Source organism: Mytilus californianus, unplaced genomic scaffold, assembly GCF_021869535.1.
Source record: "Mytilus californianus isolate M0D057914Y unplaced genomic scaffold, xbMytCali1.0.p SCAF_10, whole genome shotgun sequence".
Classification (NCBI taxonomy): Eukaryota; Metazoa; Mollusca; class Bivalvia; order Mytilida; family Mytilidae; genus Mytilus; species Mytilus californianus.
In genome coordinates, this window is record NW_026262582.1 from 24,520,854 (window position 1) to 24,544,537 (window position 23,684).

Here is a 23,684-nt window from a genome sequence, read left to right on the forward strand (position 1 = left end):
TTGAATTACATTTAGAAATTGGCAATGAGGGTCGGTTGAAAAAAAACTTTACGACAAAAGAGATGATTTCAGCTTCCCAATTGTGAACTTTCCATTTCTATGTAGCAACATTCCAGCAGCGCCTGTATACAGAGTACATATTTCCCAGTTGATACGATAATCCAGGGCTTTTATTTCCTATCATGATTTCCTTGATAGAGGATTGCTGCTCACAAGGAAGCTACTAAACCAAGAGTTCCAAGTGGTGAAGTTGAAATCATTCCTTCGTAAATTTTAAGGACGCCATCACGAGTTGGTTGACCGTTATGGAATATCTGTTTTACAGATGACGACGGATATGTTCCAGTTGTCGTAATTACAATCCCATCCTCTTTTTCCCGAATGTAACCGACCGAATTAGACTTATCACCGGGTTTGTACTTACATGAGCAACACGACGAGTGCCACATGCGGAGCAGTATCAGCTTACCCTCCCGGAACACCTGAGATCACCCCCAGGTTTTGATGGGGTTCGTGTTGCTCAGTCTTTAGTTTTCTATGTTGTGTTTTGTGTACTGGAGTTTGTATTTTTATCTTTCTCTTTTTTTTTCTTTTTTAGCCATGGAGTTTTCAGTTTTGTTTTCGACGTATGAGTTCGAATGTCCCTTTGGTATCGTGTGCCTCTCTTTTACCAACATTTTGTGGTTTGATTAAGAATTGTACATGAGATTTACCAGACTTTTTTAAGAGGTTTTACCATAGATTTACGAGAACTTTGTCGGTAGCTTGATTCAGAGACCTTCATTATATATTTACCAGAACTTTGTTAGAGGTTTGAGTAAGGTACCTTAACCGGAGATTTACAAGAACTTTGTTAGTGGTTTGAGTAAGGTACCTTAACCGGAGATTTACCAGAACTTTGTTAGTGGCTTGAGTCAGGTACCTTAACCGGAGATTTACCAGAACTTTGTTAGTGGTTTGAGTAAGGTACCTTAACCGGAGATTTACCAGAACTTTGTTAGTGGCTTGAGTCAGGTACCTTAAATGTCTTGATTTAGGCACATATATTTTAGATTACTAGAATTTCGCCAATGTCTTGATTTAAGCACATATACTTTAGATTGTCAGAATTTCGCCTATGTCTTGACTTATCTACATTTTCAAGAATTTTGTGTCATGATTAAGTTTCTTTACTTGAGATTTACCAGAATTTTGCCTGTGTCTTGATTTGCCAGAAATTTTTGCTTGTGTCTTGAGTCAGGTACCTTTACGTTAGATTGACTAGCGTTTTGTCAGTGGCTCAATTTGGGTATCGTTACGAATACCTTAGATTTTTTCAGAAGTTTGTTAGTGGCTTGAATTTGAGTACCTTTACCTTAGATTTTTCAGAATTTTGTCCATTGCTTGATTCCCCTATATTTTTGAATTCATAAATCAAATCTGAAACCGATATTAATAAAAGAACTCAAGGGTTTAATGTTAGGACAGAGAGTTAATCATCAATACACGCAGTTTCTCTTATTTTGAGATGAAATGCACAAAAAAATACAAAACAATGGTTGCATCAGAGGTGGACCTGAGAATACTCGGTTTTGTCTGGGAATACCCTGGTAACAACCTTGTTCCTAATTTATGTGATGATATACACTCGAGTTAAATTTCTCCGCTTAGGGATCGTAATAGAATCAGATATATTAAAATGGTCTTGAAAGAGCCAAAGCTTTTCACCAGCACATATCTGCATTTGGGTTCTCCACTGATCCTCGTGATATTGATACAGAATTCCATTGTATCAAAAATTAAAGCAATAGTTTCTTAAAGAAGCTAAACGCCCAACCTCCGTTATCTTCTTTTGTAAGAAGTTTAAAGCCTGATCTACAAATGTAGTAATTTTTTGAAAAAAAAAACAAAAAACCCAGTTTCTGAATATATAAAGTATATACAACAAATTTCACAACAATTGGATAATCAAGAATCCCCTTTTCTAAGTTCCATTGCCCTTTTTAAAAAAGAACCGAGACTTAATTTGTACCTGCTGAAGAATTGTTGGATTAGGTATATATTGTAGCTTTTTTTGTAAGTGAAACTCATAAAGTCAGTATTAAGATAGACCAGTTCAGATAAGAAGTTACTAGTACTTCTTACATTTTCATTCTTTCGCAATGGAAGAAGGAATGAAATTCATCATCTATAGCATGAGGTACTTTAACAATTAACAAAGACTAGATCAGGCAAATTTTCGAGACAGTCAGGTCAGTCATTTTGAAAAAAATAAAATAAATTATGACTCGCATTAGAATTGCTGGAATTTTCGCCAGTAGTAACCTGGCATTAATGAAGAATAAATCTGTATTTTTATATATAAAAAAAATAAGTCAATATTTAGCCAAAACAATACATGTATTACTTAAAAAGGGAAATACAATTTGCAAATCAAGGAAGGAAAAAAAACCATGACAAAAAGAAAAAACGACGAGAAAACAAAGTAAAAATAAATCAAAGTTTTATTGTCAAACTTGTACGAACGTTCAATGATGAACGAATCACGAGGAAACAAATAAATCATCGGTCAAAAAGCGAACAAATCCAATTTGCCTCGATCCGGAAAGGTTTTTTTGGGGAATTAAAACGTCCAGAGAAAATATGTACGAGAACATGGAAAACTATATATTTAACATGGAACTAACCCAATGGTTGGCTGGTGTTAAGAAATATGACCACCTTGGCTTCTCAAACGGCAGTAAAACCTATGTTGGAGGCGTCAGTTTGGCTATTCGGGATATCAATACGCAGCCACGTCCGGTCGGATTGGGGACATCGATGCCGTGTGGGGGAGTGCCTCGTTCTCTGCACGTATAAGTCCTTACTACTCTTCTTCGATGGGTAAAAACGACGCATGTTGAAAGGCAAATTTTCTGCCCGTATCCTACTTCTCCTCATTTTCCAGTGGTGGTCCGAAATTCTGTCCTTCATCTCGGTCGAAAACTTTGCAATGCTACCTATGGTAATTATTGTATAGTACGTGTTTCTCGTACTGAATATCCATGTCACTGTACGATTAACATGGATCAATCAATCAGCAGTGAACTGGGGAGAACATATCATGTTTGTAAGAATGATAAGTTCCATATCGATTTAATTGAAAATTAATCTTGGACTTTTGACAAAACGTCTTCCACCAGATCTCAAATTCATCTTGGCGTTTTGTCGAAACATTTGTTCCATGTTAAGCCTATTTAATTGTTGTCTTTTTAAATGTAACGAGCCTCTTATTTGCGGATCGAATTGGCCCTTGACTTGCCTAACCTGATTTAACCCATAGCATTGTGTATTCCAAATTCTTCGTAACTCGAAAGGTAAAAATTCATGTGTCGTTACGAGCCAGTCGCTTTTTAACCAACACGGATTTGCACGAACGCGAACTGAATTAAATCCGTAAAGATTAATAACTTTCGCTTTCAGTTTAGTCATACATAAAGCGACATAAATGTCTTCTAGTGGAAAATAGGGAACATCCTTAGAAACATTAACAATGCCTTTCATCACTTGAAAATCAACCACGTACGCAGTACCGGAACAAAATGGAGGATATATACCGTATGGGTAGCTGCTCCAGGGAATATAGTACTTGTTTCCTGGATCACGAATTGGTGGTTCTCCGCGATGGCAGTTCCCGCCAATTGAACCCTTAACTGCGCCATGTTCAAGGACACTGGTTAAAGCTTTCTTGTTAAGCCACATATCATCGTCTATTTTCAACACATAAGACGCTCGTGGGCAGACGGCGATAATCCATTTGAAGGAAGATACTGTTTTAAACGTTAAATTTTTATATGAGTCAATAAAGTCAAACTGGACAATGTCTTTGTGTTCATCGATTTCTTCTTGCAGCTCCTTTTTGTGATCTGAATTGGTGTTTCTTGCAACAACAAACACATATCGGATTGAAGACTTTATGTCGGACAACCATGTTTCGCGTATAACTTGTCTTCGTTCAATATTGGATGGATTTGAGAATATTAGAATTGCAAGCAAGATTTTATCATGTTGTTTACAAATGTCTGGTTCTATAAGTGGTTCAAACTCTGAAACTTGTGTTAGAAAAGATCTTCCAGTTCTATTTGAAAGTCCATGAACATTCAAGTTACGTTTGTTCAACACTTTCATTTTTTCATTTTGTAATCCAAGATGGCCATCACCAGACAAGTTCTCACTATATGCACCTGCGTCGTTGTCATTCATTTCTACTTTCCGTAACCCAGTCCTGTCCAACAGATTTATAACTGGTCCCGGGACGTAAATGACGACGGTATTACCGTACCAGTACAATATCAACATGTTTACTATTCCTGACAATGTCATAACTCCAGCAAAGCAAACAAGTGAAATTTTAAAATTTCGATGCATAATTGATTGTTACATATGTTATATTCAATGTGATTACAGCAACAACTTTGAACTAATTACATAAGTATAGGTATAGGTTAATCAGTATTGTAAGTCTAGTGACAACAATGATAAAATTTATCAAATATTTTATCAGGGGTTAAAATCCACTTTGTAACCCATCATAATTCAAAATAAAACCATGTTGAATTAAGAGTTTTTATTTTCTTGAAATAATGTGAATTTTGTATTTAAAATTAAAGTAAAGTAAAAAATGTTTCAACATCTTCAGTTTGAGACAATCACAACCCGTTTGCGTAGGAACGAAAAAAGGGGTAGGGAAAAACAATATTTTACCCCCCCCCCCTTTTTATGACATCAAAATATTGTAAAGAAAACGAAAACGGACCCAAACTAACTCATACACTATTAGACCTTTTTTTCAATTCCAGAAGTTTGCCCCCTTATTTTTAGTCCACTCCTACCCAACTATCTCAACAGTTAACAAAGCAACGTCGCACCACTATATATATATATTCTATATTCGGAGTAATTTGAGCTTGAAGTAATGTTTATATACACATGTCTACTGTTGACCTCTTGATGTCGTTTGTGAGGTTTTTTTACCGCTTACATATCCTTTTATAAATATTCACGAGAAAAGGTTTCCCTCACAAGTTTCAAGCTGTCAGTGGCTGTCGTTTGTTGTCATCTGTCATGATTGTAATTCGTTAAATATTATTGGCTGTAATCAGGTGGTTAGTTTTCTCTTTTGAATTGTTGCACATTTTGTTATCTCGTAGCCTAGTATAGCTAACATACGGTATACTTTTGTTCAAAATTGAGACAGCTATATATTTGATAATCAAGCGCAATGGTCTGTCTCCCTATACAACTATAATACGAGATTTCTACACCCTACGAATTTTTGTCAGAACTACATTGTTCTATCTCCACACTCCCATTGTCTAATCGTCTAGTTAGTTCAGAGACAAATATTTTTATAGTGTTGTATCTCCAGAAAAGAAGGGATGCTTTATCTATCTAAGCTGCTGGTCTATCAAAAAAAAAAAAACAAAAAACAAAAAACAAAAACAAAAACAAAACAATTAAATAAAGAGTTACACTTCATGTACGTAAATTCGATTCCTATATAACATTTTATGTCTTATACTTATGATATTGGGCTTTTAAGCTTTCATCTAAATTTTTACCACTATTACCAAATGGGAAATACACCATTACAAGATTCACAAGGCGATTTGCTGATTTCTGAAGGTAGTAAATCTGTAAACAAAATTACTTTCATTTTGCTTAAAAGTATCACAGAATAATTAAATGCAATATTTTAACACCATACCAACATTAGATTGAACAAGATTGTTACGCCGTGGCGAAATGTTCATCGCCGCTGTGTCAAATGGTGTGTCACAAGGTGTCATAATGATTGTTGTTATACAGTCAAAATATGACAGTAGCTCCTGCAAAAATGGTAAAATCAAAATGACAATATGGTCAACTACATATGATGGCAAACAATCATATCAAATATGAGAGCTTTCATTTAAATTGTGTCAGATGATTTGCCCCACAAAGTCTCAGTGTGGAACAAAAGTTAAAAAAGGGGGCGTCCATTTATGTTTTCTTGAACTTTTTAGGCCATTTTTCTATATTCTTTATTATTTTGCTCATTTTTCTCTATTCTTTATATTTTAGCACCCCATTATTCTCTACTTTTTAAACATCTTTGCATCCCATTATTCTGTATTCTTTATTTTGGGGCCGTTTGTTTTCTATTCCTTATTTTTTTGTCTTTTTTCTGTATTTTATTGTCCATCATACTCTTTTCTGTGAGCCCAATCCAGACCCTCCTATATCATGGATGGCAAATCTTTGTATAAGATTCCATGTAAGTGTATCTCTTTCCTTTGTAGAATATCTCATGTACTTGTATATAGTTCCTTTGTACAAGACCACTTTATAATAGATCTCTCCTAATCCCTTTATATAAGATCGCATGTGTATACTTGTACCTAACCCTCTGTATAAAATCGTATGTACTTGTATATACTAGTAGTCCCTTTGTACAAGACCACTTTATAATAGATATCTCCTAATCCCTTTGTATAAGATCGCATGAACTTGTATATAATCCCTTTGTACAAGACCATTTTATAATATATCTCTCATAATTCCTTTGTATAAGATCGCATGTACTTGTATCTAATCCCTTTATATAAGATCGCATGTATGTACTTGTACCTAATCCCTTTTAGATAAGATCATATGTACTTGTATATAGTCCCTTTGTACAAGACCACTTCATAATAGATCCCTCCTAATCCCTTTGTATAAGATCACATGTACTTGAACCTAATCCCTTTCTATAAGATCGCATGTATGTATTTGTACCTAATCCCTCTGTATAAGATCGCATGTACTTGTATATAGTCCCATTGTACAAGACCACTTTATATAAGATCTCTCATAATCCCTTTGTATAACATCGCATGTACTTGTACCTAATCCCTTTATATAAGGTCGCATTTATGTACTTGTACCTAATCCCTCTGTATAAGACCGCATGTACTTGTATAGAGTCCCATTGTACAAGACCACTTTATAATAGATCTCTCCTAATCCCTTTATATAAGATCGCATGTATATACTTGTACCTAACCCTCTGTATAAAATCGTATGTACTTGTATATACTAGTAGTCCCTTTGTACAAGACCACTTTATAATAGATATCTCCTAATCCCTTTGTATAAGATCGCATGAACTTGTATATAATCCCTTTGTACAAGACCATTTTATAATATATCTCTCATAATTCCTTTGTATAAGATCGCATGTACTTATATCTAATCCCTTTATATAAGATCGCATGTATGTACTTGTACCTAATCCCTTTTAGATAAGATCATATGTACTTGTATATAGTCCCTTTGTACAAGACCACTTCATAATAGATCCCTCCTAATCCCTTTGTATAAGATCACATGTACTTGAACCTAATCCCTTTCTATAAGATCGCATGTATGTATTTGTACCTAATCCCTCTGTATAAGATCGCATGTACTTGTATATAGTCCCATTGTACAAGACCACTTTATATAAGATCTCTCATAATCCCTTTGTATAACATCGCATGTACTTGTACCTAATCCCTTTATATAAGGTCGCATTTATGTACTTGTACCTAATCCCTCTGTATAAGACCGCATGTACTTGTATAGAGTCCCATTGTACAAGACCACTTTATAATAGATCTCCCCTAATCCCTTTGTATAAGATCGCATGTACTTGTACCTAATCCCTTTTAGATCAGATCATATGTACTTGTTTATAGTCCCTTTGTACAAGACCACTTCATAATAGATCTCTCCTAATCCCTTTGTATAAGATCACATGTACTTGTACCTTATCCCTTTGTATCAGATCGCATGTGTATACTTGTATCTAATCCCATTGTATAAGTTCGTATGTACTTGTATATAGTCTCTTTGTAAACGAACACATTATAATAGATCCCTCCTAATCCCTTTGTATAAGATCGCATGTACTTGTATATAGTCCCTGTGTACAAGGCCGCTTTATAATAGATCTCTCCTATCCCTTTGCACAAGATTCCATGTACTTCTACCTTATCCCTTTATATAAGATCGCATGTATGTACTTGTACATAATCCCTGTGTTTAAGATCGCATGTATTTGTATATAGTTCCTTTGTACAAGACCACTTTATAATAGATCTCTTATAATCCCTTTGTATAAGATCACATGTACATGTTCCTAATCCCTTTGTATCAGATCGCATGTATGTACTTGTATCTAACCCCTTTGTATAAGGTCGCACGAACTTACATCTAATCCTTTTATATAAAATCGCATGTACTTGTACCCTATATAGATATAAGAAGATGTGGTATGAGTGCCAATGAGACAACTCTCCATCCAAGTCAAAATTTATAAAAGTAAACCATTATAGGTCACAGTACGGTCTTCAACACGGAGCCTTGGCTCACACCGAACAGTAAGCTATAAAGGGCCCCAAAAAATTACTAGTGTAAAACCATTCAAACGGGAAAACCAACGGTCTAATCTATATAAAAAACGAGAAACGAGAAACACTTATGAACCACATCAACAAACGACAACTACTGAACATCAGATTCCTGACTTAGGACAGGTGCAAACAAATGCAGCGGGTTTAAACGTTTTAATGGTACCAAACCTTCACCCTTTTTCTGAAACAATAGTGTAACATCACAACATAGAAAGACACACTATAAAATATCAACTGAAATAGCTTAACTCAATCAAAGGACATATTAACACCATTGAACATACACTGAACAAATAAATTTGACCTATGACACAATGTAAATACAAAATAAATAAACTAAGGGAAGAATAATAAAAGTAACATGTTATATCGGTAAGAAATGTTAAACAATTAAAGAAAAACAATATGCTCGAACAAAAATACCATCCATTTGCAATAACTTTAAACAAAGGTAAATGAAAATAATTTTGTTGTTAGGTATACCTGTACAGTACCAATAGAGAAAGGAAATTGGTGTCTCGGGTTCATAGAGGTGTGATATTGAAAAAGCCATAATGATACTCTATTTAATATAGTCCCCTGCCATAAGTATTTGTAAAAATAACAATGGTGGTCACATCAGGGCTAGGTCAACAGGTTTTTACAGTCGTCTCCATGGCACAAGCCGGATGACAATGAACATGTTTATAGGTTTACAGTTCTGTAGATCTCATGGAGTTAATATCTCATATCCTATGTATGAGATAATACCCTAGTTTAATCTCTTATTATAAGAAATCACATAAACAATATACATCTCATGGACAATACCCCATATATTCACAATGTAGTTGCAATTAAGAGATAACTGTATTGTATTTGAAGCTTTGCGGATGTCCATCGGTAGTTTTACTGTCGCAAATTTAGTTTACCTGGCGACGCGTAGCGGAGACAGGTAAACGGGTATTTGCGACAGTAAAACTACCGATGGACGTCCGCAAAGCTTCAAATACAATAAAGTTATCTCTATTCTAATGCAAAACAAGTACATAATTCAATTTCAATCATTATTTCCGTGTAAAATTTTCATTAAAGAAAATTCCGCGAAAAGATGCTATCTTCTTTGGCCCCTATACTAGGTGACGTCATAGATATGCTTCCGGCGTCAAACGTAAATACCGGGCATTTTCTGGCTTCTTGGCCGCTTCAGAATGTAATAAAATTTGATAAAAAGAAGATTTCTAGGTGCAACATGTGAGTTTTTTGCTTATTATTGTAGAAATTACATGTCAATACATTCCGCAATTCAAAATGTCGGCTTCCTTAGTTACAGACAAAGAGATAGAGAATTTTACGCTTACCGTCATCCAATCAGAACCATTGATACAAAATAATTGCATTAGAATTACTTGAAGTTGATTGAAGAATTTTTAACAAGAAATCTAACATGTTGAAGAAAAGCGACTTTGATATACAGCTATTTTCAATATTCATTGTGTATAATAGAAAAATACATATTAAAGATGAAGTTACAAAATAATAAAGATAGCAGTAACTAGCAATTGACTTGTATCATTGGAGTAAATTTAGCTGAAAAATGACTTAAGTTCCAAAGTCTGAAATAAACTGTTGACACAGAGATATGTCTTGCATGTCGGCCTAGAATTTGGAAAAAGACAATCTGATGGACAGCAACATTGCTAATTGATTCAAAGTCACTGGACCACGAACTCGTGGGAAGGCCTCGAAATGATAGACAAACTGAGATGTACTGATAGTAATGCAACTTTATAGAACATTTCAATGATCTATCACAAGCAGTTCCTAATAAACTAACTTAAGCAGAAAACTTAACATTGAAAATTGCTTATTGATAGAAAATCGCCTCAAAATTAGCCGTCCAAACTGATATGTACTGATAGTAATGCAACTTCTACTGAAATATCATTGATTTATCTAGGTAGTTCCTATCAAACTATCTTAATCAGAAAACCTAAAAATTGTTGACGGATACAACAACGACATTACCGAACAAGCAACACCTATGTCTCCCCTCCGCAACTTTAAGAGAAAAAATATTCTCAAACATTTCCATCATAGCATGTGCAAACTTCAATATACGTGCAGTCTTCTTGTGAAGTTTTAAGGATCTGGGTTGAAAACTAAAAGTTGATCACTGGTATACATGTACAAATTATGTCCCCACTTTTCCCAGCACGCCTGACATCACCATACTGTAAGCAGATTTTTACTTCATCCCATCCGGCCAACAAAAGAATAAAAGAACACATTTTTATTTTGACAACTTACATTTTTATTAATGTCAGTTTCATACAACGACAGTCAATACACCGTCTGCTAAATGATATGTACATTTGCTTGTTTCCATGGTAACAAAATGGCTGATAGTGATATGTGCATGTGACATAACAAATGAAAAACTATCTACAATGTAAATATGATTATAAAAATATATCAGCCATCATAGAATTGTTACCATGACAACCTAGAAATAACAATTTTTCTGATATAACATTAAATACCAAACTTTGTACTTATAAATGCACTATGAAAGTATAAAGAAAGCTAGCTTGTACATTTTGATTATTATTTATAAATTAACATACAACTCAAAATAAATGTGTTGTGCAGAAAAATAATATCAAGAGGTTAAAATACCATTCTTCCCCTGTAGTCCTTCCCTTACTCTCACGAGAAAGACAACTTTCGCACCTTTATTTTAGTGATTTATATAAAAAATATAATCATCCAATGATTCTGTTAAACCTGGTTTTTATTTAAACTTGATAATTCTAAGAACATTTTCTTTGAAATTTAATCTTGCACTTAATTCACAAAAACTTTCAATTTTTTTCTCAAGGAATTTTTTTTTATTTCTTAAAATTCAGATCTGTTTTCTGATTAGAATAATGAACTGATTACAAAATACCTCTGCTTTTACACATTTCCTTTAAGTTTAAAATTATAATTTAAGAATGTGACCACCATACTGAATGTATTGATACATTCATTTATACCAGTACTATTATCAATACCAGTTAATAAACTCAGCATATCTGTAATAACTGACATAATATCAAAATTTTGATTAAAAATAGTGTTTTTTTATCACCAAATAAAATTTCAAGCAGATCTTTGAACTTTAACATTTGTAGCACTAAGACTTTAGAACAGTATATATCAGTACTTTTATCATTTTGCCGACAGAAATTAAATTTCTTCTCCATTTACTTATGATCATTAAGATTTGATTTTTCATAGCTGGAATGTTTATTGGAAAAACTGATAAAAATTTTGAGCATTTCATAATTTAATAAATATTAGATTAAATACACTGCAAGAAAGACATGTATATTTGATATGTAATGATTGAAATGATATGTCTAATATTTGACTATATACTTTTAAAAACTGAATATACTCGTAATAATATCTTTAACTTGACAGTTAAGGCAATCTCTGTTTACATCCATATACCTCAAACACTAATCATGCAATCAACAGTCATACCAAATTTTATTGAACTCTCTACATATATTGTAAACATAACATTCATATCAGTAGATTACCTTTGTTTTCATACATTCAATTTAAATAAAATAATTTTAGTCATAAATTATTTTCAATCCTAGATTTAAGGACATCTAATGTAAAAATGTCTCAAATCATCCTCTAGTCTTTTGGGTCTACCTTTTAGTTTAAATAGCCCAAATTTAATTAATAAAGTAAATTAAAACTTTTATAAAACAACAACCAATGATAAATTGTCCTTATTAAGATCCAAAATGTTTGTCTTCTAGTATATAAATGTACATTGTTTTAAATAAATTCAAAATTTTTGATATTTTTAGCAAAATCCTTCTTTAAAAGCAGTGCATGTTATTCTTACACTTTATGGTTTCACTGCAATGATTCATCCAAATAATTAGAAAATTTGATGGAAATATTTTCTATAAATTATTCTGCTTTAAACGTTTTTATTATCTTTCACATTAAAGGTAACTCTCAAATTATCTCCCTTTTAACAAATTATCTCCCTTGTTGCCCATTTGAGACATCTCATCAAAAAGACACAAGTCCCAATAAATAAATCTAATTAACTAGAATAAACATTTATCATTCAGACAATACACTTTAATAAGATAGCCAGGCCTCTTTAAATTTAAAGGTTAATTCAGATTCAGATTCCAAATTAAAATCATAACTTTATCATAATATATATTTGTGTGTTTTCAGCATTTGTAAGTTTTAATGTAAAATCCATCCGAGAAAACTTTTAAATCGAAAGAAGTAAAGGTCGAAATTTTGAATCGAAACATTAAAAAGTTTTAAGACGGAAATTTGCTATGGTAAATATAAAAAATATGGAAGATTTTTTTAAAAATTAGAATAGAATGAAAATAACTGCTGTAATAACCCTTATCATTAACAAACTGCTTAGCTTTTTTTAAATTTAAAAATCCACCAGTAAAAATCTATATAATTTCTCAGCAATTCCAAATCACTGGCACTTTAGAACATTTAATAATTCACAATGCATAGTTCTGTTAGGGTTGATTCATCTCAGTGTGTAAGTCCACCATGAAATCATTATTACAATGTATCTCTATCTAGTGATCATTTTACACATGCTAGCCCATAGCCGGGGATTTCTAAGGGGGGTCATATAGATGATAATAATAGTTCTTATCCACTTAAACAGTTATAGCTTGACTGAAATAGTGCTTAGTGGTTTAATAAGGGAGGTTTGTACAACACCCCCTGAACTCTACCCAAATGTAATGGGTATCAACATGTAACTAAAGGATACATATCCTGCCTTTTTGTCAAGTCTGCTAATTGAGATTTCATAGTTCACCTTACAACTAAATAAATACAAGTTCTAACATTAGCTTTAAAATTTCAGTTGTATCACCGTGGATTTTTGGGTGTTGTTGGTAATCTACGTGTTGCACCACTCATTCCATTTGTCATGGCTGTTGGAGTCGTTCTACCAGATGGCGTTGTTCGACCTCCTGAGAAGGTAGGTGTGGTTCGACCAGACCGTGTTGGAGTTGATGTTTTAGGGGGTGGGGGAGGAGGATAACGAGAAGTAGATGAAGTCCTAGGGGTAGGAGTTCTGGCTCTTGCTGTATATGTTGGTATTGGCTGTGGTGTAGTTGATCGTTGAATATTTGGCGTGCGTGAATTATATGAATTGTTTAAATTTGTCCGTGGTGTCCTAGGTGGCGTTGAATGAATATTTGATGATGAGTTACTGAGTCGTTTAGTTCTTTGTAAACTTCCTGTTGACCCTAAAAAAAAATAAGTACTTTTATTAATATACAAGTAAGCACAGTTAATTCTACTAGGAATATCTGCTAACACATTTAAATTTGTTTTAGCTGGGTTTACTGTTAAACACAAAAAAGGACAAACTTTTAAGTTAATAGTGCAAAACTCAGGTGTATATATATGTACACTGTGGATAAAATTCACTTTTAAATGCAGTAACATCTAAAATTTCAACTTTCAAATGATTTTAGTAACCTGCTCTAGTTATAGAGTTTAAGGTGTTTTTTCATAACCAAGAATGTCTTTAATCACCCCTGATGAAAATCGCTTCAGAAACATAAGTTATGAACATAAAATTAAGTTTCAATATATTATACTACATCTGGGAAGACACATTGAACCAAGGGGTTACTTGCCCTTGTTATACTATTCACAAAGTAGATGTTTCTTTGGTACAGGTATGATTTACCTTATTATACTAGTTCTGCAAATTCACAGCTTTTTCATGATGTAAATTACTAAGTATAACTAAGATTCATCTCATTCTTGATAGCAGTAGATAATTTTTGCTTTTATTTAGGCATCCTTTTTCCCTTTTTTAAAACTCCCAATGATATATGTGTATATGTCTTCCACAGTTTTTATAGGAAAATGTGTGGTGTATCACCAAACATTGTGGTCTTGGATCTCAAAATTAACCTTGATTAAATTTTGACAACATAAAAACATATAAGGGGCTCCAGTAGGTTACCCCCTTAGGTCACAATTTCAGGATTAATAAACTGTTTACACAGAGATATATTTTGCCTTTTTGTTATTTTCAAAATAGCAATACTTTAACATGTAAGTTATGCAAAATATTCAAAGTCAATGAACCATGACTGAAGTTACAGGGCCAAACAATCTCCATGAACTTGAGATGTGCCAATGCTAATACAACTGCATACCAAATATCATTGACTTAATACCACTAATGGTCCTCATAAACTGACCTAATCACAAACTAATACATTGTTGATGCTATCACTGCCGAAGCCAGAAACAGCACACCTATGTCTTGCTTTATGACTCTGTCAATGTGAGACAAAATTTGCCTGAAGTCACCAGGTCACTTTTAACCAAAATATAGTTATAAACTGATCTGATTCTCAATTATGAACATCTTTAAAGTTACAGGTCCTTTAAAAGTCTACATCAGGTTCCAAGGTGCCAACAAATCCTCCAAGGTCACAGGTCGGATTTGACCATGTTGGAGCCACATAGAACAATAATTCTATAATTTTTCAGCCTACTATAAGTATTTTTTATTTTTATCTTTCAAAGATCTAAGCAGAAAACAAATTTTGAAAAATAATCAATATTTGAGTCATGAGCATTTCCTAACAAACCAATTAATACATTCCAACATATAAGGAATAACTTTTAGTGAGCATATCAAAGCATCTGAAAAGTAAAGAGCTACCTAAAGCAAGGCTAAATACAAAAATTAAATTTCATCAGCATTGTAGCAAAAGAACTACCTAAAGCAAGTCTAAATACAAAAATTAAATTTCATCAGCGTTGTAGCAAAACATAGTAGTATCTAGCAATTATAAGCTGTAGAACAGAGATGTTACTGCATTTACACATGTGAATAGATCACTAATCATTAATATAAATAATATGTATGGGCTTTATTATGTATATTATTCAAGCTGTTGATTTACAAGAGATAAAGAGAAAGGTGTGACAAACATGGCAATAATATGCAAATATATGACAAAGAAGGGAATTAATTCATATATCATGAAAATAATTTTTTGTTATTCACACTATTTGTATATTAATATGTTTCATTTTTTATCCATAACCACCATTCCAAAACAAAACCGATCAAAAATGCTTTTCATGCTAAATTGAAAAATAACAATGTTAGTGTGAACGTGAAATAAATATTTGTGTAAATGGCTATTTTCAATCTTAGTTCAGTTTTAAAAAGAATTTTAAAATCATATATACACTCGAGCAAAAAGCTGACGGATATCATTATGATAAAACCTACCAAAATCAGGATTTTTTCTTAACGTAGTTCTCACCGACAGAGAACCAACGCCAGACAAGTTTACCATAGAAGTTGCATTCTTACTCCTCCGTAACGACTGATCTCCTGAACTTCCAGCTAAAATGAACCAATTACAAAAAGGAAAATATAAATTGTGCAAATAAAATGCCTGCACACTATATCAAAGAAGTCCCTGCATGATTATAGCACATCTTACTATAAAGCATTATATAGTGTGGCATGTGTTTAGCCAAATGTTTGTAATGTAGTGATATAAAATAAATGATAACTTTTAAGCATACTTCTTTGAAATTAACTGGTTTAACGAACTTGACCTTTTCAGGAAAAGTGCTAAGAGTCTTAGTACAGGGCAGATTTAGAAGTTATAAGTCAATTATTAGTACAGGGCAGATTTAGAAGTTATAAGTCAATTATTAGTACAGGGCAGATTTAGAAGTTATAAGTCAATTAGATGTCAACCAAATTTGTTTATCAGTCAATTGAAACAGTTTTGAACCTATACTGGGTCTTTACATAGACACTGATCTATTGTTGATGATCTTGTGTTGACCTTATGTTGACCTCTAGATGTTTCTTGGTATTTTGTGTCATTGGTTGGCTGTCTTATTCACACATGATCCAAATCTGCTTAAATACATTCTTTTTAAAACTATGCAAAGGGAAATAACTCTTAGAGATAAAATTCTGTAAACCAGTTAATTTCAAACAAAGCTTGTATTTGACAGTTTAGGTTGATGTTATATGGTAAGATTATATACATGTTAGTTTTAGTATAATTAAACATAGTACATATAAATGGTAGCTCAGTAAAAGACAATTATATAATAAATTCATTCAGACTTCTAACAAGTCACAATTAAATGTTTATTTTCTAGATTTGCTTTAATTAATAAATTATAAACCATTACATTTTTTATTTGGTTTATGGAGGATTCAGCGTAGAGATGAGAGAAGAAGGAACCAAGTATTTTCTTTCAATTGGAAACTTCTTCTTCTTTTTTTTACATTTTTTCAGGCAAATCTGGCAGTTTTAGTCCTGAAAAAAGCAATGACCTTTCGGGATCCTCCGTCCCAATAAAAATTAAATATTTCAGTTTTTGAACAATTCACCCCCAAAAAAGTAAAATACCACTTATATGTACTATGTATCAATCTTGTTAGCTGCATGCTATTATGCAGGTCACATGTTTATTATAAAAACAAAACATGTTAAAATTGTTGGTTTTTTTTCTTGCATATGTTTGAGTATTGAATATACTATCAAGATTAAAAGTCTAAATTTCACATTTTCTTGTGATTTAAGTTTTAAATCATTGAAAACTAGACCATTCTGATTTTAGGGACCAAATTTATGGTCCAGATAGTTTGAGTATTTTTTCAAAGATAAAATAAAAAATTTCTTTTCACAAACCTACAAAAAAGTAATGACCTTAAATGAATACTTTTTCCTCAACAGTTATGGGTATGCCCCTGCTAGCACAAATTAGTGTGGTAAAATTTCTTGCAAGAAGGCGTTTCTATTGTTTAGTCTATTTTGCATGAACTACAATAATTTTAGCACCTATCAGTTTTTTTAAATTACCTTCCAAAATCAGAGTAGAATGGAACAAGTGCACGAATAATATGCGTAGGGCAGATCGGCCACCAGTTTAAATGACTTCAATATGATACTCCTTAACCTAGCCACACAAGATATCTCACACCCTATTATTGGCTATCGGTAAGGCAGATACAAAAGGATCTGTGTTCCCAATTGCTTGTAAAAACAATTGTTTTGGCTATAGTGTACAGCAGATTTTTGTCTACCGTTCTGATTGCCATTGCAATAAAATATGTTTTGCAATCATGTACAGCAGATTTTAATCTGTGTTTCCTGTTGCATCTGTCGTACTTATAGCTGGTAATAGGGTGAAGTATCTGTAAACTGCAAAGTGCTAAAAACTAAAAACGTGTTTTTCTGTATACCTGAGGAAACCGATGATGCATATCCTGTATCGTTTAGTTTGGATTTATATCCAAACGTTCCACTCCCCCTTCGAGAGCGGAACCCCTCTGGTTGTCCGTTAGCTTGTAGTGAATCCCGTAGTTCTATGTTAGTTCTTCCCTTAGCTGTAGAAAAAATTAATCAAAATTCCAAAATGACATGCTATTAGCTAATTAACCCAATCAAATGTCAGTACATGTAATTAATGTCATAAATTATATCATCTCCTAAAAAACATAAACTTGATTTGGATGCAAGATTACTCATTATACCTTGTCATTTTCATAGATCTGTCAAATTTTTCCTAGGATTTTTTAGAATCATAAAGAATCTTAAATATTTTTCCATAAATTCATAATTTTTTTTTTCTCTCAATATTTTCATATTTTTTTTTTTAGCATAATGTCAAATTAAATCATAATTTTCTATTAAAAACTACATATATTTTAAACTAAAGAACTGCTGTATAAAATAGTGGCTTTAGCTTTTTTTTTCCATTCTGTGACATAATTCAAAATTTGACAGATTTACTCAATCACAATTATATAGTACAATGTAATGCATAGAACATAATCCAACACCGATTCATATCCATTCCTTGTCCGATTCCGGTACTTACAATTTGTTGAATATGTATAAGTAACTTGACCTGTTGACAAAACTTGATATATTATTTCAATGATTTCACCCTAACTTTTTAATGTATAGAAATCTTTTCTTGTATTAAGATTTACAAAAAGCTGCAATAACTGTTTCAATTATGCTAAAACCATATCCCTGCGGGCTCATGGTTTCTTTTTCAAGAATCAATGCTTATCCATTAGATCTATAATACATATTTTCATGACGGTATATGAAAAATTTATCAATAATACAATTATAAATGTGACCTTTTAAGCGATACATAAAAGCAATTTCTTTCTGGATTATTAATCCTACACCATGCATATATATGTAAATATATTCAATCTGGATAAGAAAGAGTTTTGCATCAATGATTTCATCCAAATCACCAAAGCAGGAAGTTGGATAGATCTGAGCTATCTTTATATATTTTGATGTATTTTGATTTTGTTTCTTTTTCTTTATATATATATATAGCCACTGCTGTTTCTTTTTATGAGGGTACAAATAAATAAAATCATAATTTGCATTAGTTTTTTTTCATTGTTTCATGCTGTACGAATCCATTATTCTGATATTACCTTTTCTGCTCTTTATTCAGATATCTTTTTTATTTTTGTTTTGTTTCAATACACGTTCAAACAAATGTATATTACAACTATAAAAATCTTTATTAAATTATTTTGTTGATTAATTTTCTAAGTTACAACTACCACACACAAAAACATCAGTGTTAACCTTACACAATGTTAATAACAGACACTTATAACAGATGACAGGTTTCTGACATTCAAGTGCTGTCATCAAATTGAAAGATTTGTTTCATTACAGCTAACTTTTGTTTTTACAAAAACATTTCATGTTAAACTTTACAATTTTGCTTTAAACTGTGAAATTCTGCTATAATTTAGGAATAACTTTATATGAAGAGTTGCCACTGTCAATTTGGGATTTGATAGTCGCAAATGCAGATTTACTTGCGTCACAGAGTAGAGCCAGCAAATTGAATATTTGCAACCATCAAATCCAAGATTAACATTAGAGCTCAGCCACTCAAAATTAATGTTACATGAAAAGTTGCATTAGAAAAATAAATTCATTTCAAGGTAGAATAAACTTAATGGTGCCCTTGGGGTGTTTTTTTTTTAATTCTGTTTTAGGTTTTCACTTTCATTGTTTTGCCTGTGGACTATTTCATACTTTAATACTCTAGCATATCAGATGTATTATATAGGGCCAATGAGGCAACTATCCACCAGAGTTCAAATGACAAAGATATAAGCAATTATATTTTTTTTAAAGAAAATAATATTTTATAAGACTATTACAGCTATGCAATAAAACTGGCATTTTGCATATCTATGAATAAAATTAGGAATTACTTAATATGAATAAAATTGATAATTTGAATATTTATAAATAAGATCAGTATTTTGCATCTTGATGAATAAAATTGACATTTTGCAAATTAATGAATTCATTAATATGCAAATATGCAGTTTATGGTAATTTGCATAATAATGAATAAACCTGCTAATTTGCATATTAATGATTTTCGAAGGGATAACTTACATCTGCATGGATCATTTGTTTCTAAGAATTCATTGAGAGTGACCCAACCACCACCAACTCGCACCATCACAGTACTGTTCAGAAATCGTACTAATCGTATGTTCTGTTTCTCTCCGAACTGAAAAATATAAATATCATGATTTAAATTAAATCAAACTCATATCATAGGGAAAGGGGAATAACTCTTCTCTTACAATTCAAAGGCCTGAGTTATTTTAGAAATTAAATAAATTTTCAATAATTGTCTTACATATTGCTTTTAAGTGATAGATGCTTTTTATTTTTCTGTCATCCATTAGAAACTCTCTAAAACATACCATATAATTTTTGGAATGAAGAAGCAATATTTTTCTTATATTAAGCACCAACCCTATATTTTCCTTCAGACATCCTTTGAGCATTAAATGGATTCCTACATTGACACTATATTTAAGACCTACCCTATATTTTCCTTCAGACATCCTTTGAGCATTAAATGGATTCTTACATTGACACTATATTTAGGACCTACCCTATATTTTCCCTCAGACATCCTTTGAGCATTAAATGGATTCCTACACTGACACTATATCTAGGACTTACCCTATATTTTCCTTCAGACATCCTTTGAGCATTAAATGGATTCCTACACTGACACTGTGATACATCTTTCTCTATTTGATCTTGTATTAATTCAGAGTCTGTCATTTGTTTCTTGCCACTCTTTAATCTCGTCTTTTGCTGTAAAATATAGCTTAATATACATTTTCTGTTACATACACTCTTATGCAGTAATTTTGTTCAGGTTGTCATAACTATTTTTAATTAAAATCATTTTTTTTTTCACTTCAATTATCTAGTGATGAACAAAACTGATAAGTTGTCTCCCTTATTCAATGTAGACTTTTGACCTTGATATTGTAAAGTAGGAAATCTTCACGAAGAATTTATCATTGCCTATTTTGTGATTAAGATAAAAATCCCTTGCTTGAATTTAACCTTTCAAGAAGAGAGAAGTAAGGACTAGGAAAACTTGAAAATAAAACCTTGCAAACAGATTTGGCCTTTGAAAATGCAAATTTTTTATCTCTGTAAAAATTAACCACTTAACAGTAATAACATGAATTTATTCTCATCATTTGCAATTTATATCGCATCTTCATCTACATTCATGAACTTTTTTTTCAAAAATTCAACATATCATCAAAAGTCTTAACATTCAAAATACTTGAGTGCTATTCCATTTAAATGACAGTGGAATCATAGGAAGGAAAGTTGTATTTCTGGACATATGTCTTTGGTCATTTATGGTTGTTTGTACGTTTATGTATGAAAAATTACATAAACCTGGGACCAATAGATAAGTTTAAGTCCCAGCTTAAACCTTGTTAGCTATGTGTGTATTTTGGAAATCCTTACCTACCCTCCCTCATTCATCTTCATGGAATAACCCTAAGCTACATACCCCCATTCATGTTAATGTTATAGCCCTAAGCTAAGATTTTGACAATACTTACATGTCTATCAGGTTTTAAAGCTTCTATAAATTCACTATATTGCATATAATATTTATTGTCTTTATCAAATATATCAAATACAGCATTTAATTCTGTTTTATTGGTGGTAAAACCTGTAAAAAAATAAGACAGACCAATCAGATTGCTTCTTTCTATAAATGCAACTTAACAAGCAGATACATTTAATTATTAATAATTATTAAGTGAAATGGACAGAAGAAATTCTTTTAATAATAAAAGAAAATTCTAAAATATTAATTTCTGTTTTTTCAATTGTTGTCATAGTATAATTTAACCCACCAAATAGGATAATTTAAAGTATGTACTGAAATACATGTATATGAAGAAGACAATGCAAAATTTTTTTAAAAATCATAGAAGTACAAATTAGCAATCTGAGAAGAAAATATAAAGGAAAACGGTATTTATATTTGGCAGACAAATCTTGTAAAAAGGCTAATGCCACATGTGAAGCAATTCTGCTTACCCTTCATAAACACATGAAATCACAATGAGTTTTGGGTGGGGGCTTGTGCTGCTAAGTTTTTTAAATTAGTTTTTATATAGTGTTTTTTATACAGTTGTCTTTTCCTCTATTGCCATTTTGTTGGTATCTCTTCTTCTTGTGTGTTTTAACTTTCCTTTTGGTATTGTCTGTTAAGTCAGTTTTTTTTTCAAATGTTTATCTTTTCTTTTGTGAGTCTGGTCTGCTACATGAATATTACAGAAATTCTAGAGAAGCATCAAACTACAAACCTGACTGTAACATTCCATCAACAAATTCATCCCGAGACAAATACCCGTCTCCATCTTTGTCTTGACGACGGAAGAAATCTGTTGTTCTCATCTTTTTAACCTTTATCCAATTTAAATATCTTTGTTTCCAAACATTAAAATCAAAGTTTTTAAAGCTTTCCAACTGAAAAAAAGAGAAAAACAATAATCAGAACATATTCAGCAACCTAGTTTCTTTCTTTCAACTGTGCAAGGGCTTTATAGCCAGTCAAAGTCGTTTAAACACTCCCATAGTAGTTATATACAGAAAATATGAATGAAAGGAAAGTAACATAAAGAAAAAGTATTTCAAAATAAAGATTTCTTCATGAAGTAACTTTATGTAACATTTTTCATATGAATATACTAGTATTATGATGATTTTTTTCAGTTTTCGCAGGTTTATAATTTTATATCATTATTTAAAGACATATATCACAATTGGAGAGGATAAAATTCTATTTTTGTTGCAAGATAAACAATCAATGAGTTAAGTTTTTATTTTTTTAATAACCTACCTCTAATAAATTATCTAAAGCATCTTGAAGGTTTTTCTTTCTATCGAGTGACATTCTCCATACTACTCGCCATTTATTTTGTAATGTTAATACTCTAGGATTATAACCGGGGTCATATTCATTTAACTTCATATTACTGAAAGTAAACAAACACAATATTTATCACATACGCCTTTATAAAGACCAAAAATATATATATAAAGTTCACTCTAGACAAATTTCAAGTTCCTCTTTATGAATGAGCTATGCAAATTGAAGTCAAATGTGTTAAAGACACTATTGAACAATTGACTTTTACTGTGATAAATAACGTAAGCATTATGAAATAGGAAATGTACAGGAAAATGAGCAAATGTGAAAGCGCTAGGCTGTGTTCAACCAAAGGCCATCACCATTTGACAATCTCTTAATCATCTTTAGTCTAAGAAAGTCTAAGAGAATCAAGTCACCATTCTTCTGATATTTTGTTTCAGAAGTGATTATTTCATTACAATTCAATAAGCTTCATTGTAAGCATGATCAGGTTAAAATGGTCGTTCTGCACAATATACATATGACTGTTGACAGTTGTTAACATACCTTCCATAATGTCGTCCTGGTGACTTTGGTTCAGCAACTATTATTTTAGTTAAACGTTCAACATCACCGTTTTTACTACCAATATCATCATGGAATTCCTGAAAATTTCAACATTTCATTGTTTTATTACATTATTTAAAGCAAAGTGATAAAAAAGATTCTTGAAAAGTTCTAAAGTTATTTGTACACATTTAAAAGTCAACTCTTGAATTTTATACATTTCAAAATTAATCTTGAACTACATAGTTTTTCAAATGTAAACATTTATATATCTTACAAAATTCAACTGATGATTAATAGATTTTTTAACATGCTGGTGGGCAACAACATCCCAAGCAGATAAAAAAAAATTACAAACTCTCAACA

The 23,684-nt window shown here is 31.8% G+C and overlaps 2 protein-coding genes across 12 annotated transcripts in view; both read right to left on the reverse strand.

Moving 5' to 3' along the window:
• Positions 1-2,460: 2,460 nt before the first annotated feature.
• Positions 2,461-4,221, reverse strand: LOC127718710 (beta-1,3-galactosyltransferase 5-like). The gene has a single exon (XM_052224766.1). The coding sequence runs from the start codon at positions 4,219-4,221 to the stop codon at positions 3,115-3,117; it is 1,107 nt and encodes a 368-aa protein (XP_052080726.1). The 3' UTR covers positions 2,461-3,114.
• Positions 4,222-10,704: 6,483 nt separating this feature from the next.
• Positions 10,705-23,684, reverse strand: part of LOC127717809 (dystonin-like) — a 127,141-nt gene continuing 114,161 nt past the window's right edge. For 8 of the 11 annotated variants that reach the window (XM_052223635.1, XM_052223630.1, XM_052223632.1 and 5 more), the window contains 9 exons: positions 23,319-23,416; positions 22,740-22,875; positions 22,204-22,366; positions 21,448-21,560; positions 20,534-20,671; positions 19,952-20,069; positions 17,737-17,880; positions 15,751-15,867; positions 10,705-13,729 (listed from right to left, as the gene is read on the reverse strand). In XM_052223635.1, the coding sequence (XP_052079595.1) occupies positions 13,347-13,729; positions 15,751-15,867; positions 17,737-17,880; positions 19,952-20,069; positions 20,534-20,671; positions 21,448-21,560; positions 22,204-22,366; positions 22,740-22,875; positions 23,319-23,416 (1,410 nt within the window). In that variant the 3' untranslated portion in view covers positions 10,705-13,346. The remainder of the gene's footprint in view (positions 13,730-15,750; positions 15,868-17,736; positions 17,881-19,951; positions 20,070-20,533; positions 20,672-21,447; positions 21,561-22,203; positions 22,367-22,739; positions 22,876-23,318; positions 23,417-23,684) is intronic. The other 3 variants (XM_052223639.1, XM_052223637.1, XM_052223640.1) reach the window with 3 other exon arrangements.

Excerpts from the sequence above, each read along its gene's own strand:
- LOC127718710 (XM_052224766.1), bottom strand. The coding sequence starts at position 4,221 with ATGAATGACAACGACGCAGGTGCATATAGTGAGAACTTGTCTGGTGAT.